This window comes from Borostomias antarcticus (assembly GCF_949987555.1).
Source record: "Borostomias antarcticus genome assembly, chromosome: 24".
NCBI lineage: Eukaryota > Metazoa > Chordata > Actinopteri > Stomiiformes > Stomiidae > Borostomias > Borostomias antarcticus.
The window spans coordinates 9762784-9783528 of record NC_140257.1 but is presented as its reverse complement, the minus strand read 5'-3'; the positions used below and the strand labels follow the sequence as shown (position 1 = coordinate 9783528).

At 45.9% G+C, this 20745-nt stretch overlaps 1 protein-coding gene across 1 annotated transcript in view; it reads left to right on the top strand.

The window, feature by feature from the left end:
• The window catches only part of LOC311325505 (receptor-type tyrosine-protein phosphatase mu-like), a gene marked incomplete at both ends in the record, with an annotated part of 143560 nt that overhangs the window by 28697 nt on the left and 94118 nt on the right, over positions 1–20745 (top strand). The window contains 2 exons of the mRNA XM_084458219.1: positions 3611–3733; positions 18104–18378. Of these exons, the coding sequence (XP_084314345.1) occupies positions 3611–3733; positions 18104–18378 (398 nt within the window). The remainder of the gene's footprint in view (positions 1–3610; positions 3734–18103; positions 18379–20745) is intronic.

Genomic DNA, 20745 nt, shown 5'->3' with positions numbered 1-20745 from the left:
TCAAGGATGATTAGTGGAAACAAGATGCACCTGAGCTCAATTTTGAGTGTCATATCAGGGAGTAAATACTTATGTACATATTATATTTTTATTTTCTATTTTTAATATATTTGCAAACATCTAAAACATGTACTCGTGGGGCATTGTGTGTAGATCTTTTAGAAAAATCATGAATTTAATCAATTTTGGAATAAGGTTGTAACATAAGAAAATGTGGAAAAAGCAAAGGGGTGTGAGTACTTTCCGGATGCATTGTGTGCTGTCATCATTTTTGTTTATTGCAGTTTTTGCCACTTGTAGTGAAAAGTGAGCATGCAAATCTGTGGCCTTTTGCCACAGAGGTCCAATGCTAGAAGTGCTTGACTGAACATGATGGTTGTGAGAAGAGCTAAATGGTTAGGGAGGGACATGCCAACTCTACAATAGCTCCTCCATAAATCTGCTACAACACTGTGAAGTGTCCTCTTATGAAATGGAAGCACACCGGCATTATTGGTTTATTTTTATGTTCTCATTATGAACCACCAGGCAGTGATTCACACCTCCAATTCTACTTTCACTTCACAATCCCACATAGACCTATTCATAATGGCATTGGTGTGCAGGGCGTATAGTCCTCCGCCGCACAAAACTTTCACACAGTAGCTTTTAATGCCGAAAGTTTACTTTTGTTACAGGTGCAATAACAGAAGGCCTTTTAAGTCTGACTGGAAAATCTTTAGGAGAAATTGGCTCCAGCATTGAGGGTTTGAGATATTGATTCTAGCCCCTGGCTCAGCCCAGTAAAAGATGGATAGATTTCTTTGAAATGCACTCTGTGTGTGAATATAAAGACCATTGTGTGTTCTCACTCAGGAATAAATCGTTTAATGACATATATCTGGGCCAGCCTATGTCTCGCTCTGCCAGGTCCCCGTGAAAGGGGGGGATGTTGACAGCGTGGCACACATTCATCTCCACTCTCAGAGAGACCACTCTCAGAGAGACCACCTCAGAGGGCAGCGTTTCACTGGGAGTTAAAGCTTCTTCAGATAGTACCGCATTATTACCCCCCTCTCTTGTTGGCACATCGGTTAAAAAGGCTGTCAAGGCTGATTATATTTGGTGTGTGCCACACACTGATACAGATAGACAGTTCCTATGGAGGGAGGGGGGGAGGAATACTGTAGTATCTCATGAGAAAGGCTCTTTTGTACATAGTGTGTATATAATTTTGAGCGGGACTGACATTGCACAGCTTCTCAGAAATCATGAAGCAAATGAACACTGGATAATAATGTTGTCTCCTCTGGTTAATGAAGTGATTGACCTTATTGCGAGTTGTGATAGTCAACAAAATAATTAGTGTATTTTATATGAGAATAGACTGGCGAATGCAATCTACGATGTCTAGACGGGGTATCCAGCAACAAACACCCATCACCTCTCCCTCTCTCTCTCCTGGGTCATTATTAAACCCAGACTTGACATTTGACGAATTATTAAACCTCTCAAAATGAAACAAAAGGCTTATGCTAGTTACAGCATGTTTGTTCTTTGCAGAGAAGTAGAATATTCCTTTGGATTTTCCTGGAACCCCCGCTCTCTCTCTCATCCACTGGCCCTGAATACATCACTCTCCTTGGCGATGCCATCGATTTGAATATCAAACACTAATAAAAGCCATCTGCTCGGGTTTGTTTGAGCTCCTCATGCTGCGCTAGGAGGGAACGTGACAAGGGAGGAGGGGGAAAGGGGGTCCCAGAATGATCGTTGACACCCCTCTGACACTCAACAGCAGATAGCCCAGCTAGATGAATGCACATTCTCTCTCAACAAACTCATGCGCACGTCTTTGCAGTACAAACACAAATGATCAATCATTCGACATTAATTCAGTGTGTGCAAATGTGCAGTGCGAGCCCCATGCTGGTGTGGGTTTACCCACGCAGGGCTGGAATGAGAGAGGAGAAAGAGTAGCTAGCAGTGGTACTGTACTCCATGTGTGTGTGTGTGTGTGTGTGTGTGTGTGTGTGTGTGTGTGTATGAAGCTTATAGCACTTTTCCACCCAAAAGTCCCCAGAAGTTGATTGAAAGAGCGGTTGATGCCTCACACTAACTTGTCATCACCAGGCCCTCCTTGCGCCCCAGAACCGCTAAATTGCGACACGATTGGCCCCGGACTCTCTAGAGCCCGCCTACTCCGCAGCTGTATCCAATCTCACCCAAGATCAGATCTAAAAATGCAAAGCGAGTGCCCCCCCCCCCCCCCCACAGATAGTCTGTGTGATGAGCTCTTAGACAAAAGAGTGCCATGCAATGATTTACGCTCAAAACGACCTGAGAAGACAGTGGTCTGTGGTCAATAATACCCTCGCTACATTGACATTACCAGACACGCCATCCGTCCGTTCACGCCTTCAACCTTTTACCAATATAATGATATATCGGCAATCTTTCCCAGCCCCCCATGTCTGCCCACTCAGAAACAGGCAAAGCAGCAAATATATCATTAGCTGCTGCACTATGAGTCCAGATCCATATTAATTACTCTGTGTTCACCTCGTTTGGGCGCTCGTTTGCACACGTACTGTAAATGTCACCACAGAGATAAATGAGCAAACATAGAGTGCTGTTCACGGCCTCACGTGCGGCAGAATGTCACGAGGAGCTCGTCAGAGAGGAGAGGTGGGTTTTGGCCTGCGGAGACTCTGGCTCAAACGGGGCTCACACGATACTAGATAAAATATCCTTGTGTAATATACTGTGTAGTGGTTATGGTTTTGGTGTTGCGTTATTTAGTCAAAACATGCAGTCGGTGTATTATTTGAGAACTTAAAAAAAGTGAAATCAGAATGTCAATTTTTTTATTTTGAGGATCCAGGCTATAAGCTTATATTCATGCACTATTAATAACAGTCGTTCTAGTTCTAGAGGTTTTCTCCTCAGAACCGGCTGAAATACTTTGAAAGGGGACCCCTGTGGTGTAGAGGCAGCCTCGCCATGGTTGTTTTCAGTCTGTATGAACTCTCCCCCTCCTAGTATTTCTCTGATAAACCTTTCCTAGATTTATGAGTGAATCGAAAAGCACTTTGAACAAAAGAAGCTCAACTTTTACATTCTCATCATGGCCTTTTAGGTGTGAGGAATAAAGGGGAATTTGTATTAATCGATCACACACTGGCTGAGTTGAGATCTGGGCTCTAATGGCTCCTTGCTGTCATTTTGAGAGCGGCCAGTGAAAAGGATTACAGTGGCTGTGTGGACTAAAGGCCCATGAACAGCCTAGTTCTATGGCCAGCTGCAGGAAAATAAATCAATGTATGCTAGATGGTGCAGTTTGGGAACATAATGCTTAATGATGATGGAGTTTGGACACTTCATACTTGTCATTGTGAAATTGGACTGCTGTGTTGCTAATGACGGTAATGTATGTTGTGCCTCGCCTGCTATAGTAATCCTTCACTCTGTCTCTCTTAAATGTATCTCATTGTCGGGCATATTGCATTATGAATACCGCGGGTTGAGAAAAAAAAAGAGAGAGAGGGAATGTAATTTATGTGTTCATTCATTTGGGCGCGGAGTTAATGGAAAAAGCCTTAACAATATGAATTTCCTTCTTATGTGGCAGGCGATTGTGACTTCGAGAAGCCGCTGGCAGCGTGCGGATACAGCCAAGGCAGAGAGGATGACCTTGACTGGGAGCAGGCCAATACCAGAGAGAAGCCCACATCAGATCCCTGGCTGCCCGCAGGTAAGCAAGGTGACACCGACAGACTGGAGAGATGGAATGAGAACCGCACTGGCTGAAAGGAAATACGCTTTTGTGCAAAAAATCTCAAAGCTCTTCCACACATAGTCACTGCGTGTAGTGAAATTGAATGAGCATTCTCATTCACTGAAGGCCTCTTTTTGTTAAAAAAGTGATCTAGATTGTATGTTTTCCATGATAAAATGAGCTTGCAGCCATTCACTGCATGGCAGTCAAATAATACAATACCTCTCAATACAATACGTGTGAAATGTCCATTTTCTCCCATAGAGTAACTGGGATTTCCCATCATGCAGCTGAACCAATAAGCTCTGTGAAAGACAGCAATGCTGGGAGTTCTTTTGGTGGGATAATGACATTTCCTACACTTTCATCTCTGATGTTGATGCCGCCTGGTCCCTCCATCAATAACTGCTTCCCCTACTTCTCTGTGACAATAATAGGAATTGAGACAAAAGCAACGACAGTGAATTTCATATCAAAATACTTCAATACATTTTATTTAAAGAATTCTTGCCCATCAGCCGCATATTGAAATTCATTAGAATGCTTTCCCCGCGTTTTGCGCCTGCCTCACACAATCAGTCTCCTTAACGTTCCATTGATCGCTTTTTTATTTGATTTGGAACGGGGAGATATCAGTGCCACCGAGCTGACGGCACCCAAGGAATTAGACTAATGGAATGGCAGTTTTTTCATGCTATAACAAAGGTAGTGCCGCGAACTAATGGATATTGTTTCCCTCTCCTATCTGACGCCTAATCTCACAAAGGCTGCATCGCAGATAGATTGCGGTGCACACCCCACCCCACCCCCCGACAGAGGGGGAATTAATTAGGAAGCCCTCGCTAATTTTAAGCAGCCTGCCACCTAGGCCTGTTTGTCTGTGTCTGTGTGTGTGTGTGTGTGTCTGGGTGTGTGTCTGTGTGTGTGTGTCTGGGTGTGTGTCTGTGTGTGTGTGTGTCTGGGTGTGTGTCTGTGTGTGTGTCACACCACCCTGGAGAAATTACCTGCCAGGGAAGAGAGAAGCATTCACTTTTGCATGGGAATTGATTTATGTGGGGACACAAGGAGGTTGGGCGAAGGTTAAAACCGGATCCAGAGACGCCGTGACCCACAAATTAACACATTGCGTGCGGCCTAAATTTAACATATCTGATTTAAAGCCTGTGTCGTGTTAAGTGGTGTCTCTGATTGTGCTTTCCACCCAGAGAGCACTTCAGATAGGCTTGCTTTCTCCCACTGCATCTTGAATTGTGGGCAATTAGCAGGGTGCAGCTCTGTCTCCAGATCTCAGGTTGAGCACTCCACCCTGCCATTCAAAATCCTAATCTGTCCCCTTTGACTGCTTTTGAAAAAGATATGAGATGTAGTGCTCTTGACGGCTGAAATTGTTTTAGGATGACTAGAGAGAGGTTTGATGAGGGCAGCGAAATGCATTTAGGTGAAAGCCATCCCTGTGGAGAAGCCATCTCATCACTGATTGTCGTCTCACTCTCTCAACCTGTTCTTATTTATCTCCACAAAACCACCTCACCGTGTTTAGGGATCAAATTGTTATACTACCTGGATTGTTGTCCTCAATGCTTACATTGGAAGAGGAAGAACAATAGCTAACTCAAACATGTGGAAAGGCAGGCATCTGTCAAAATGGGGTTGTGTGTACGTAAACCGAAAAAATATTAAGCATGATAATAACCTTATTGCTCTGGAGAAGTTTTCATTTTTACATGAAAGCATCAGATATAATTTGCAATGCAAAATTGCAAATTTGGGATGAATACATTTCTACTCAACCATCTCATTCATTTGAGTCAGTCTAGCTTCATTTCAGTGTAGCTCTTCAAAGCCCCATTAAACAGTGGACCTGTTTGGACGTGGAAACTTCAGAGCTGATGTTCATGTTGATGATGTTGTTGCCTTTGTAACCAGGCCATCTTCCTTTTCTGAACAGTGTTAACTCATACCAGACTTCTGATTCCTAGATCAGACAACCTTCAGTAACCCTCAGCTAACCTTCAGAGCCGGTTTGAAAGAGGAGTGTTACAGTACTTGAAATACGGTAGCTGAGTGATTTGCACATCCACAGCCCAGTCACGTTGACTTGGATTGAATGTGACCAGTGCTTGTTTGATGAACCTGTTGTGGTTACAAGCCCAATAGTAAAGCTTACTGTCCTTCCTGTGCCTGGAGCTCAGAGAGCCGTGTTTGCTCCTACCCAGCTTCCCCTGGCCACCGAAACCCCAACTGGCTCCGCTCCAGCCCACCACAGAAATAAAATAGGACTAAGAGCAGAAAAAAAGGGAAACGAAACGCGATGGGGAAACGAGCTCCATAGCCGCATGAGGTAGAAGAGACGAACCCAAACTTGGGCCTGAAACCCTTCATTGTTTACGAGGATCCTTCCCCTGCCTAATTGCTATGTCTGGACAGAGAGGACCCTTGTTTATCCCTCTGCTGGGCTCTGATTGCATGCTTGGGCTCCTTCGGGGTGGCTCGGCACAGCTCTCGGTCTCTCCGTGTCTGTATGGACACACCCCAGTGCGCCCTCTCTCTCTCTCTCTCTCTCTCTCTCTCCCTCTCTCCCTCTCTCCCAGGCCCGCTGGAAACGCCCACTGCAAAGCCGACTCCCCATCATAAGCAAGTGCCCTTATCTGGATTGGGTTGTTTTGACTGCGAAGCCATATCAAAACTCTGCGACATCCAGAGTTGGAATTAGCCCCGTGCTGTTCAAATGACAGTTGCATTCAAAGCACTGGTATGATGCCTATAATACAACTCCTGAATGGGTTTGAAGAAACCATTCAAAAAGAGTGCAGGTTCATGTTCCTTCCCCTTGGGCTGTCGGAACGTTCTCTGTGGAGACCTGGATGAGAGGTTTGGAGAACAATGGACCACTTTGTGAGGACGTTCGCTCCCTGTCTCTGATGCTACTGTTGCTGTAGGGAGTGTCCAGATGCCATTAAAAGTGGAGCTGTTTTTAGTGAGCCCCAGCTGGTGCAGTAGCTGCCTCCTCTCTCTGATGGTGCCATGGATGTTGCCAGTTGTGGGCTGCTGCTCCGTGCTGTCTCTCCAGAGACTCATTCTGGGGAATAATGGGCATGGGAGGCAGAGAATAGAGGTCCTCTAACTGAGATTAATTAGGGTTTTTGTTTTATGCTAAGCACAATAGCAATCGCAGCTTCGTCTGAATAGCTTATTGTCTTGTTTTCAATGTTTAGCACTAAATATGTATAAGGACAAAATGGACCCCCCCCCCCCCCCCAGCACACACACACACACACACACACACATACAGTTGCTACGTGCGGCCGCCGGTGTCCATGGTCGATAACGCAGCCTAAACAATACAGGAGAATTGGCAGAGTAAGGTTTCGCAGAGGGCGAGTGATCTGTTCCGACTCAGATTGCTTTCTTTGTCGCAGGTTGGTAATGCGTAAATGTCAGCGCCACTCATTCCTCAACTCAGTGGGTTATCATGTTTTAGAGGGTCACCAATGCGTATGGATAAAGTGATTGATTCTGCATTCATTTTTCTGTGACAGGTATGTACTGAGACTGGTGAATGGAATTGACTGAAGATAGGGCCTTGACTTTCTTACCCGGACAGAGGTTGTTTTTGTGTATAGTTTATGACCAGGGCTCATACAGAGGAAGAGGCGAGAACCACTTAGATTGGTGGAGGAGAGGAGAGCCACCGACTGAAGGACGTCAGAAATTAAATCAGAATTTAAATCACATCAGCAAAAGATGAGATTTGCTGGGGGTGGGGGGGTGGGGTGTGCGTGATGTGAAAATAAGCTAATTGTGTTTGCGGCATCCCCAACTTTTTCTGGAACTTGCGTGCACCTCCTGTGTGGGGGATTGGAAGGTCAAAAGGTTAAGGAGAAACACCATTATATGATTAAGGTGCCAAAACAGTACAGCAAATTACCTCGTCTGATCAATTCGGAAATTAATTTCCTCCGGACAGCAGTGTAAGATTTACAATTTGTCATGTTGGTATGGTGAGGACGTTCCTTCAAAATAGGATTGAGCCATTTACTTTACTGGGGCGGCTGTAGCTCAGGAGGTAGAGCGGGTTGTCCAATGATTGTGGGGTCGGCGGTTCGAATCCTGGCATGTCGAACTGTCCTTGGGCACTGAACCCCATATTTCTCCCAATGAGCAGGCTGGTGTGTATGTGTAAATGGGTGAATGAGAGGCCATTGTAAAACAATTTGGATAAAAGCGTTATATGTATAGTCCATTTACCATTACCATCCACCATACTCTACACAAACTGGTCATGACACACACCACCTGGATGTCTGCCCTCTATTAATCCATGCTGGTCACGATGCAGGACATATTTGTGTACTATATTTCAATTTAGTGTGTGTGGTGTGAACAATTATGGCTAATCATATAGCTAGGTAACAAAGACCTTGGGTAGCCGTTTAATGTGCTTGTTGCAGACGCTTGCGTCATTAAGAGGATATCGGTATAGAGTGCCAATAATCCATATTAAACCACAACGCAATAATTCAATAGCCAACAATCAACCTATTTCCAAAGGAGGGCATTTCAGCAGATGCTGTACCTGCTGTTATTCAAGTGCTTCTTGCCTGTAACTCTGACTTAAAATATGTCTTGAATGATCAGTGGTTCTAGTGAACCGACTAGACATCCATAAAGAACCCCACCGGAAGCCGCTTATGGCAGAAACCTATTCTTCTCGTGTTTTTTTTCTTTCTTTTTTTCTTTTTCTTTTTGGATTTCAAAAGGACACAGGGGAAGGTTCTGGCCAGCTGGGGAAATTGTGCGAAGGCCGTGGCTCCTCACATTAACAGACTAACCCTCACAGCGAGAGCATTTTTGATTGGTGACAGAAAGTGAGAATAGCCCTGTCTTCATTGACATTTCTGAAGCGGCTGCCATGCTTATCCGCGGCTGTGACCTCTGAGAATTTTATTAGCAAATGAGACCTGGAGGGTTTGGGTTTAAAGAGCGCCCCTTCATTCGGATTTCCTCCACATAATGATTTTCACAGAGTTCAGGACCCGAAAGGAGGGGAAATAATGAGCAGTAGTCATTACCACAGATTATATCCCCCACCCAGGCCATCACTCAACTCATAATGAAGCTAAATAGCCCCAACCTATAGAAATTGATAATTAGTAGCAGACATTTCCATGTCCGTGTCAACTAAATTAGGTGAGGCTAGTACAGTACCCATGTGAAAAATATTCCTCCTTATCATATACAGTATGAACAGGCTGTTGGATTGAAGCATTTCTGCTGCTTTTCTAGAATGGGTATGTCAACGTTGATAGCAAATCATCACATTACGCTGAGCTATCGGTTTCAAATCCACTGCTGCCAGTTTACAACAGCAAGAGAAAGCAGGGCTGTTTTTAATTTTATTTTAAGTCAGGCCACCCACTGAGGGTGCTCATTATGTGCATCCTCTGCTTCAGGCTAACGGATACATAGCTTAGCATTCTGCGCTGACAAATGAGTATCTCTTAACATGACTCCACACTGGCAGACAAGTGTCTGTTTATGATACTGTAAGAGTGGCAAGAAGAAAAAAAGGGTTTTCGGATGCCATAGTATCAATCTTATCCGAAGATGCTAGCCGCAATAAAATACTACCACATGAAATTGCTTAGTGGCTTGTGATGTCAGATGAAGCATTTAGCTTGTGATTGATCACCAATTTACCACCAAGCCTCCACTCCGAGGTGCCACTTTGAAAAATGTCCTCCGGCAGTGGACCCTTGAGAGGAAAGCTACCTGTCTATCGCAAATTACTAAAGTTTGGCCAATTCCCCAAACGCCTTGTCAATGTAGGCAAGTCGAAGAGTCAAAGTATTAACTTGGTTGAAGCTTTCAGAAGCTGGATAAAGGCAACCTATACCTTTGTTGTTAATCCGGATGCCTGTCTGTCCTGTGGATGATATCATTAAGCCACCAAGACTGCTTTTTGATTGATTATGGGGTTGGTCAGAATGTATCTTGTGGCAGTTGTGGGATTACACATAGCCAGATTAGATTAGTCAATTGAAACATATACAGTAGTCCAGTAGATAAAATACAGAATAATGACAGATTGCTTGCTTTTCAGTAGAGCATGAAAACAAGCATACAGTACACCTGTATAGAACACTGCACACTGATTGAAGCCTGATATGGTCGACAAAAAATACCAGAACCAAAAAAGATGACTTTCTGCGAGCCATCTGAGTTAGTCAAATAAATCTGGTTGATATGAAGGACTGAATAACAAAATTTGCTATACAATTAATTGTCTTAGAAATAATGGTGATGAACAATAGAACTGTAAAATAAAATAACAACTTTCTTTTTACAAAAATTGTAAAACATTTTTGGGTGGATGGGTGTATTTGCAAAGCATGCCCTGACGGGAGGTTTCTAGGTAGCAGAAGGGTTCTTGAGCAGTGGTGTTTGTATGTTAAAAACAGACAGTGTGTAGTGACTCTGCGGAACAGAGTTGTGGTTGCCTGGCAGCAGCAGGGGGGGCGTGGCCTGGCTAGGCGGGAATAAAAGGCGGCTTCGTTTCCCGTTCTGTCTCTTGCGCCCTCATGCGTCCATTTATTCCCCTTCCTAGTGTGTGTATTCCAGAGCATTTTGTGTCTTGTCTATTTTAGTTGCGTTGTTTAATAAACCCTTTTATTCTCACTAGGCATTAGAGATGCGCGGATGGAGTTTGAGCGCACCCGAACCCGCGTGCACTCATCAATCATCCACCCGCCACCCACCCGACATCATTATCTTCTAAAATTTAGAGACCCGCCCCCAACCCGCCACACTTTTAAGTTATTTTATTTACATTTAAATTATGTCCAGCCGTTCGTGCTCATTCGCTTCTCATATAGGCGCACTTTCTTGACTTAAACAATTTAAAGATTAGGCTATAGGCTCACTTTCGCAGGATCTCGGTTGACGAAGTGGTAAAGGGTATTCACGCTTTCTCGCAATTGTTATAGTAGGCTATAATATATATACTTATAATAATTATAATAGTTATTAAATACGAATATAACTGACAAATCCACCCGCAATCCACCCGAAATTAATCACAATGTTGATTTTTATTGGCCCACCCACCCGCGGATGCAGATATATCCGCAATATTCGCATCTCTACTAGGCATGTAACGATTCACTCAACTCACGATGCGATGCGATTCACGATGCAAGGTTGACGATTTTCTCACGATTTTTTTTACAAGATGAACTTGCAGACAAATTATAACTTGCATGCTGTTTTTGTTTTGTCTGTTAACTTCTCGCCCTTTTCATTTCTGAAAACAGGGAAGCCAAAATGCGTCCACACATCTGACTTGAAACTTGCGGGTGCATCCTGGATTTCGGATTCACTCGATACATCCATGTTTGCCGCTGTCATGTTTCTCGTTCTGTCAGAAATAAGTGACGCATGACGCAGACGCTCCACGCAGTGAAGTTAAAAGTAGACTGGCGCCCTCTGCTGTTAAAAAAAGGGCATCGCGATGCTCTTTCATCCGCACCGATTTGAATCCTGACACAATTTTTTTTATTTTAAACTGCATCGCGAGGCATCGTTACAGACAATTTTCACTGATGACTCCTCCTTTTGCCACACTGGTGTCAGAAGTGAAATCATCTAGGCGACGGAGGTACGGAAATCCTGACGTGAGCTAGCTATCTTAGCTAAAAAGTGAAAGTGAGCTAGCTTGCTAGCTCGAGGCATGGACCTCTTCGGTGGAACGGCGAGAGTGAGGAAGGAGAAGTCGAGAGACTGGAAGGAAGACGGAGCACGCAGATGGTGGAAGGACATCACAAAGTTAGCGAGGGTTTTTCCTGGTTGGCGAGCGTGGAGGCGAGGGGTTGCCCGTGAGGAAGCTGCTGTGAAGATGGCCGTCGAGGAGCTTGGGCACGAGGACGTCCCCTGCTGCATCACGTGCAGGCCCTCTTCCCGCGCGGTCGCCTTGGAGATGGCGGAGGCGAGAAAGAGAGCCTGGCTGTTGTGGAAACTCTGGCTGCGTTGCTGTGGCAGTGAAGGGGGTGACCTGCTCCGCCCTTGTGGACGTGGGGTCGACAGTGACTTTTGGGATGGTGGTGCTGATCTGGAGTCAGATTGAGCCCATGACTGTGTGACGGGAGTGTGTTCACCGGGACTCTTTGGACAATGGATGTGACGAGTGGAGCAGCCAGCCAGGAGCAGGACTCATAGACAGATACGCTATCGTTATGTGGCCTACAAAAATTGCGGGTGTCGGCATCTGTGTGTGGGGTGTGTTGCAGCGGCCGTGGGAGGAACCAGCAATGCGGGAGGTCCCCAGTCCCTGGCAGCCTAAAAATGTATTCAAGATAAGTGTCTGGCAAGAAATGGATAGTAGCTCCTAAAAATTGTAGGCTACTATTCTATTTCTTGCCAAACACTTATCTCGCAAGACTTTGCAGATGTTAGCCCTCTCTGTAGCTGCATGGCTCGTTTTTTCCTCTCGTCTCCCTCCCATCTCATGCTGTTCTCCATGTTTAATCGAGTAACGAATGACGCTTGAGATTATATTCCTTCAGAACGGCAACGGTTTCCTTGTATCAGGCAGAGCATTTCCATTGAACTCCACAACACATACTGCGATGTCCATCTTTCTTGAAACTACCTTCCTGCTCCTAAACTAACCTACCTGCTCCTAACGTTAGTTACCGATGAACAGCCTCTCGGTGGCTAGCTAGCCAGCAAGCAGCATTCCATTCATAGTTCATAGTCGTGTGCGGAGTGCGGACTGATGGCACCTGTGGCTGTATGCAGCCCTCGCCTCTCACGCCAGCGCCGCGCACAGTCACAGCCCCGTTTCATCCCGCGTTTGAGTGAGTTAAGTTTCGTATTGTAGGCCTGCCTGCCGGCGCCATGTACAAGGAATCATTTTGTGGGCCGGATTACATTATATTTTTGACCTCATGTCCCGGGCCGGATGGAGGGGTGGGGTGGGCCGTCAGTGTCCCTGTCCGTTCGTGTGTAAATAGCACTTGCGCTCACGTAAAGTTAAAATTTTTGGCGTGACACACTACGCAAGGACGCATCAACTTCACCTTGCGTAGCTCGCGCTAGCGTAGCTTGCGATGACTATAAATGGGCCCTTAGCTATTTTTTTTATTTTTTTTGGGGGGGGGGGATGCACAATCATGGTTCAACAAAGTAACCACAATCACTTTTAAAAAAATTGCGGTTTGACTGTTATGTAATAATTGTTACAGGCCTAGCTGATGATGATGAACATAGATTGTAATAAAACATCTAGTGTTAATAGGTTAACATTGTAAAATAATTACCTCCGCCCCAGCAACACTGCAGGGCGAGAGGTTGTTTACAGTGGCGTGTGTGTGTGTGTGTGTGTGTGTGTGTGTGTGTGTGTGTGTGTGTTTGTTAGCAGGCCCACTTTAGAACCCATTAAATGGACGACCTTAGAACCCATTACATTTTTGGAACAGATCCGAATCACTGGCCAGATCCACAAATGAAAACAAAACTAAGAACGAAGCCAGCTCCCTGCGTGGGGGTGATAGAGACACAGGGTTTGGACTGGGGTGTGCGGGCGGAGAGCATGGAGTGCACCGCACTGCCCCCCACTGGCTGTGACCCGAGGGGGGCACCACAGAGCTGGCCGAATAAACCACCCATTCACCTCCAGTCATTTTTTGGATTAGGATTACACAAAATGTAAACAAGATTTAGAATGAAGCCAGCTACCTGTGTGAGGATGTTAGAGACACAGGGTTTGGACTGGGGTGTGCTGTGAGCCGAGGGGGGCATCACAGAGCCAGCTAAATACAGCCATCCATTCACCTCCAGTCATTTTTACCTCCTCCCCAATGAATCACGAGCCCCCCAAACACAACCCAGATGGCCATTCACCTCCATTCATTTTTTGGACTAGGATTACACAAAAACTACCAGACTGCTTTTCATGAAACTCGGTGGAGGGGTGTAGCATGGGATAATTTAGAAGCAATTCAATTTTGGCATACGCAGGGCCACAGTATGCATTCAGGGGCGGAGGTCTGTGCTCTCTGAGCACCATTTCTAGTTGCAATAATAGACATAACGCAGGCAGCCGATAATGGTACAATTCATGCTTCAACATTTTTGGGACCCCCTCAAAAAATAGATGATTTCAACTGTTACAAAAAAAATCTTCAGACATCTTTGTACTGACCAATTCAGGAATCTCTGTACTCGGAATGGAATTATATGTTTTCAACTGGGGGACTTTGTTTATGGCTGCATAACAACGTACAGTACTGTAGTATCGGCATGAGGAGCATTTTGTCTGTCGCCAATTCATTTCATTCATTTTCCATTAGACATACGGTATACAGTACTATCCTCCATGTTCACTCATCACCTTAACAGAAGGTGAAAGTGGCCTACATTGGAATGATAATAAATCTCTTCTCCTTCTCCAGTATACCTTAGACAATAGCAGAGCACTGCCCTTTGTGGAGTAGCACAGACAGCCCTCAAGTCTATAGAGAGCTCTCTATTTTTAATTGGTCTGGAACATGCCATTGTTAAGCAGACAGAGAGAGAGGGAGCGATGGGAGAAAAACACTCCTCTGTGTCACTCGTGCATTAGTACAGCACCAAGACAATCTCATTATAATTTGCTCTTAGACTAGTAAGCTAATTAGCTTGTCGTAGTGTGGCAGGTCCAGCAGTGAATGTGGCCATTAGGCGTAAAGAACACTGAGAGTGAATGGCGGTGAGAGTCGGGACCTGTCACCTGGACACGGATGCAGCTGTGGCAGGTCGGTGTGGTGGAACACTGTCATGTCAAATATGGTGTTGCTACACTATTTTCAGTGGGTTGATACCAAGTCGAGACAAAGGGAAAGACACTGTCCTTGCTGAAAAAGGTCTCTTATTTGTCCACAGTGACTCAAAATGTGTTTACAGTCTTGTTGAGCACCTCTTTGTTTAGAAAAATATTGCCATATTCATCATTTATTCTTTTACAAATGTGCATGTATTTCAAGAGAGTAGTGAATATTAGCATGTTAATATTAGCATGCTAAATCAAACAAGAGGGGACTTTTTACACACGTCGTACCTATTGTATTATTAATTTTACATTACCATTCTGGTAAATTGTACCACTGCTGCTGGGGGGACCCGACTTTCCTCTAATTACCTACACAGAGAGCACTAGGATGCATAAATCTCCTGCGCAACAGTGTCAAGACGTGACTGTTTCAAATGAATAGTAAGCAACCTGGTTTAATCATAGAGGAAAGCACCGGGAGCTGGCCTCTTTGTCTTTGTAACGCAAGCTTCAATTGAACTATTCATCATCTGATTATTAGTGCTGGTTCAGATCACACCTAGGGCCTCTTGACGCCCCTGTGGGGAGCAACCGAAAAGTTGCAGCACCTGACCAGATGGCTGAGTGTTATTAAAGGGACCTCAAAGGCCTTCCATGGAGCCGCCATGATCAAAGTTAGCGGAGCCAAGTGTCTCAATGTTGCTCCGCATCTCGCTCCTCTTCATCAAAGGGACGTGACCTGTCGTCACACGTCCTCAGTAGCCACTACGCCACAATGAACACTGGCTGATGGTAAACAGTATTATACAAGGCCGGGGGTGAGAGATCTGCTGGGAATCGGTGTTTTCTACGCCAGTCAGTGATGACACTGAATACGCAGTGTGCATGGAGAGTTACTGATGGACAGAGTGACTATCAGTTAACTTAATGCACATTGCATATTCCGTGTGTGGCAATCGCTGACCCGATAACCTACAAAAAAGTCGCACATTTTATTGCATTTCCATTGTTCAAACAAAACTAAGTGCACTTGTTGTTGTAATAACTGTTACCCTGTTATTACAAGGTGGCGTGACGCTCACATGATCCGAATCCTGTGGAGTTCCGGCTAGACACGGACTGCCGGGAGGTGCTGGTGCACAGATGCGTGGAAAACAAAGCAGAGTCATGAAAGCTCGGCACTCTTCTCCTCTCCTTCTCCACTCCACCTCCTCTCTTCCTCCTCCTCTCCCGTTTCATTCTGTAAACATGACAGATCCCTCGCTCGTTATCTGTGCCTGGGAGACAGATGGAATTGAGGAGCGTTACAAGTGTAGCACAACAAGACAAGCGGGCAAGCTGGAGCCACTCATGGAACAAATAGGGTTCTTCTCGAGGTGGTGTTTGCCTGTCTCACTCCAGGGCCCTGCGTACTGTAGTGAACATCTCCAGGGCCCAGCGTACTGTAGTGAACATCTCCAGGGCCCAGCGTACTGTAGTCACCATCTCCAGGGCCCAGCGTACTGTAGTGAACATCTCCAGGGCCCAGCGTACTGTAGTCACCATCTCCAGGGCCCAGCGTACTGTAGTCACCATCTCCAGGGCCCAGCGTACTGTAGTGAACATCTCCAGGGCCCAGCGTACTGTAGTGAACATCTCCAGGGCCCAGCGTACTGTAGTCACCTTCTCCAGGGCCCAGCGTACTGTAGTGAACATCTCCAGGGCCCAGCGTACTGTAGTCACCATCTCCAGGGCCCTGCGTACTGTAGTCACCATCTCCAGGGCCCAGCGTACTGTAGTGAACATCTCCAGGGCCCAGGTACTGTAGTGAACATCTCCAGGGCCCAGCGTACTGTAGTGAACATCTCCAGGGCCCAGCGTACTAGAGTGAACATCTCCAGGGCCCAGCGTACTGTAGTGAACATCTCCAGGGCCCAGCGTACTGTAGTGAACATCTCCAGGGCCCAGCGTACTGTAGTGAACATCTCCAGGGCCCAGCGTACTGTAGTCACCTTCTCCAGGGCCCAGCGTACTGTAGTGAACATCTCCAGGGCCCAGCGTACTGTAGTGAACATCTCCAGGGCCCAGGTACTGTAGTGAACATCTCCAGGGCCCAGCGTACTGTAGTCACCATCTCCAGGGCCCAGCGTACTGTAGTCACCATCTCCAGGGCCCAGCGTACTGTAGTGAACATCTCCAGGGCCCAGCGTACTGTAGTCACCTTCTCCAGGGCCCAGCGTACTGTAGTGAACATCTCCAGGGCCCAGCGTACTGTAGTCACCATCTCCAGGGCCCAGCGTAGTGTAGTCACCATCTCCAGGGCCCAGCGTACTGTAGTGAACATCTCCAGGGCCCAGCGTACTGTAGTGAACATGTCCAGGGCCCAGCGTACTGTAGTCACCCTCTCCAGGGCCCAGCGTACTGTAGTCACCATCTCCAGGGCCCAGCGTACTGTAGTGAACATCTCCAGGGCCCAGCGTACTGTAGTGAACATGTCCAGGGCCCAGCGTACTGTAGTCACCTTCTCCAGGGCCCAGCGTACTGTAGTCACCATCTCCAGGGCCCAGCGTACCGTAGTCACCATCTCTCACCCGTTTTACCCGTCGTACTCCAGCGCCCCCGTGGATCTGGAGACAGATGACAAACAGCTCTCTGTTCCCATCCATCACAGTTTCTCTGTCTGTGCAGGTCTGATGTAAAGGAGGAGGAGGCGTTCTTGCTTAGCTTTCTGCTCACTAGTCAATTTCCTGAAAAAACCTGAAACGCGCATCCTGAGGGATGATGATGAACGGTACTGCGCGCTCTGCTATTTTCATTGAAAATAAGCCGAATCGTTTAAACGCACTCAGTAGAAATAACGCCCACCTGCGCTTCTAGCTGCTAGCTTTTTCGGTTTGGTTTGGATAAAGCGGTGTTTGTGGGGAAATGGTCACATGTGGGGGGGGGGGGGGGGGTTCTATCAGTACTCTCCCGGTCGTAAGCCTGGGGAGGTGATGAGGTATAAGCCCTGGTTGAGGTGCTTGTGGGTTAGGAAAGGCGCTGACGTCGCTCTATCAGCACAAGCCTGCAGCCTTCCTGCTCCTCTCTTGGTCTCATGCCCTCCTAGCTTGTCTACTGAACTAAAAGCTATGTGATGATGACAAATTGTGTGGGCTCTGCCCATTTCATTGAGGGTTTTGTCAATATAATCATTCTCACTTGTGTTATTGGCAGGCAAGGAGAGAACTGGATTAACCTTTAATGTTAAATCAAAATGAGGAAATCTAAATGGGTCTTACTCTGCAGAATGTTTCTTTTTAGCTATTGATTTTTCATAACCCCCCCCCCCCCTCCGAGATAATTTGAGCTCAAACTAACGTTTAAAGTTGTCGGAAGAATAAGATGTGTGAAAAGTAGTCTTTATGCTCAAAGATGCCAGCCAAACCATGGTATTAGCAGTGAACACCTCTCTTCGTCTCTTGACAGCCAAGCACACTCACACACAACAGAACATCCACTACCTGTCCATGCCTGAGTACCACACACAGATTAACACAGCGCCGTCGTGTTCTTTGTCCCAGGCTCGGCCTTCATGATGGTCAACACGTCGGGCCGCTTCGCCGGCCAGAAGGCCCTGCTGCTGACCCCGCAGCTGAAGGAGAACGACACCCACTGTGTCATCTTCCAGTACTTTGTTTCCGGCCGGGAGGGCAGCAACCCCGGGCAGCTCAACGTCTACATCAAAGAGAACAACAGCCCCATGGGCATGCCCGTGTGGAACGTGTCAGGACCCGCCACGCGCACCTGGGGACAGGTGGAGCTGGCCATCAGCACCTACTGGCCCAACTTCTACCAGGTGAGCGGCACTTCAGCACTGAGACCTGGGACTTTTGAGAAGCCAATGTAGGATGAGCTACTGTATGTTTGTGCTGTATAGCCAAGGAACAGCTACCTCATGGTAGAGAATATAATTCATCAGCCAATCATTGACCAATGACTGCTAAACATATAAGATATGTGACACGTGTAATTATCATCTAAAGGGCCCAAAACAGCCGCACAATGTTCCATAAGATTACTCAATGATCCGAAAGGTAAGATGATTCATTGGTAAGAACACTGTATCTTCCAGGTACTGTACCCAGGGTGATATACAGCCTCTTTCCCATCAGAGTTGGTTCCAAATCACATTATTTTTATCCCTAAAACTCATTTTCACTTACCGATGCGCATGACTGTGGGACTGGCCTGGGTGATTTCACACATGCCTGCCTATTAGTCTTCACCCCGGCTGGTTCCCGAGAAGAAACCAAATGTTAATTGAGGCAGAGAGACCCCTTGACCTCCCAATGGGAGATCGAGCCCCCGTGAATTATTTCATTATGGCTGCCAGCGCCGGGCCATGGAGGAGAAGGGAGAGATCCTGCCTGCTCATCACAGTGACCCTGATAACGTAGTTAACGAGGTAACACTCTCTCGCTATTCAATAGAACCCAGGAGGAGCCGGCCCTCTCCTCTGCTCATTAAGAAGGAGGAGCCAGGAGGAGCCAGCCCTCTCCTCTGCTCATTAAGAAGGAGGAGCCAGGAGGAGCCAGCCCTCTCCTCTGCTCATTAAGAAGGAGGAGCCAGGAGGAGCCAGCCCTCTCCTCTGCTCATTAAGAAGGGCCACATAGAGTGACAGTGTAGCCCCAGCAACAGTTCACATTCACTGTTGACACCATAGTGACCCTTGTAGAACATTCATGTTTCTGTATTCCAAAGGTGTGCTATGTTGTTAGAAAGCTGTATAAAACATATACTATATCTATAGACTGTATTAGGATCTGTATTGCTCCAGTACATATAGCCTCGTAATGGCCTTGACAATACATTTCTGTAAGACTTTTGTCATTGTTGACTCTGAATACATACTGTACCATTTTGCACACTTGCTTTGTGACAGTCCCCCTCTCATGGGGGTGACATACAGAGTTGTACTGGTTCAGGAGCGTTTATTTGAACACACACATTGCTCTTGGATGGTGGGACCTAAAAGAGGTATGATACATCTCAGTGTGTGCAGGAAGTCCCTAGCATATGTTACTGTACAATTCAAACCCCCATGGAACGCACGTCTCGCTTTATAATGATTCCAACTGACAACAAGGGAAACTTTTCAGGATGCTAATGATCTCTGCACAGCACTCTCCCAGATGAGAAAAGAAAGAGCATTTCTCAAAATTATATCTAATTAGCAACATGGTGCTAATTATAGGTGTCTTTAATTGCATAGTAACCTAAGTGATTGTCAAACTGGAACCACCTGGTACTTGGAAATTATCTTTTAATTACTGGTTTCGCTTTTTTAGTCAAAATTAGTCGTTGTGATAATTACTTTGCTGTCAGGTCATCCCTAAAACCTTTCTAATATTACTGACCAACATAATCTTCACTATGTTGTTTACCTCTTTTCATCACAAACGTCAGTGTTTTTTCCATGTCAGATACATTTATAATATTAGTTTGACACGGTTCCATGCACCAGCTCTGGATAAAAAACAAAGAATTCCCCATCCAAGAACTACAACGTTACAGTAGCTACTGTACACAAATCCACCCTCATGCAGCATGCACTGGAATACTTAGAGTACAGTAGTGTGTAATGCACTGGAATACTTAGAGTACAGTAGTGTGTAATGTACTGGAATACTTAGAGTACAGTAGTGTGTAATGTACTGGAATACTTAGAGTACGGTAGTGTGTAATGTACTGGAATACTTTACACACTACTGTACTGGAATATACATTTACTTTTTACAAACTCCTGCACACATTAGCACAATCTATGCATGCTAATATATTTGCACAATCTACACATGCTAAGTACTACTACTAGACCTACTACTTACTGTAGCTTAGTCCCATAGGGATAGTCAGTCAGGGGATGTCGATGCTGAATGCTTCTGTATGCTCTGTGCCTGTCACTATGATAAATGGCCATGTTGAACTTTTCTGTGACATCAAGTGCTTTTGTCCCCGGAGTACTGTATGTTCTCACTCAATCGGTCAGGCTCAATTATGCGCTGCACTATCATTGATGTTCAAATCAATTATATCAAAGCCATTAGCAAGGCAGACTGATGTCTGTTGCACAAACAAAAGATTTCAATTAGAGAGCGGGGGCCAGTTCATTTGTCTGGTGGCAATGATATGGCGCGGTTGGCCTTTTAATTTCCTTTAAATT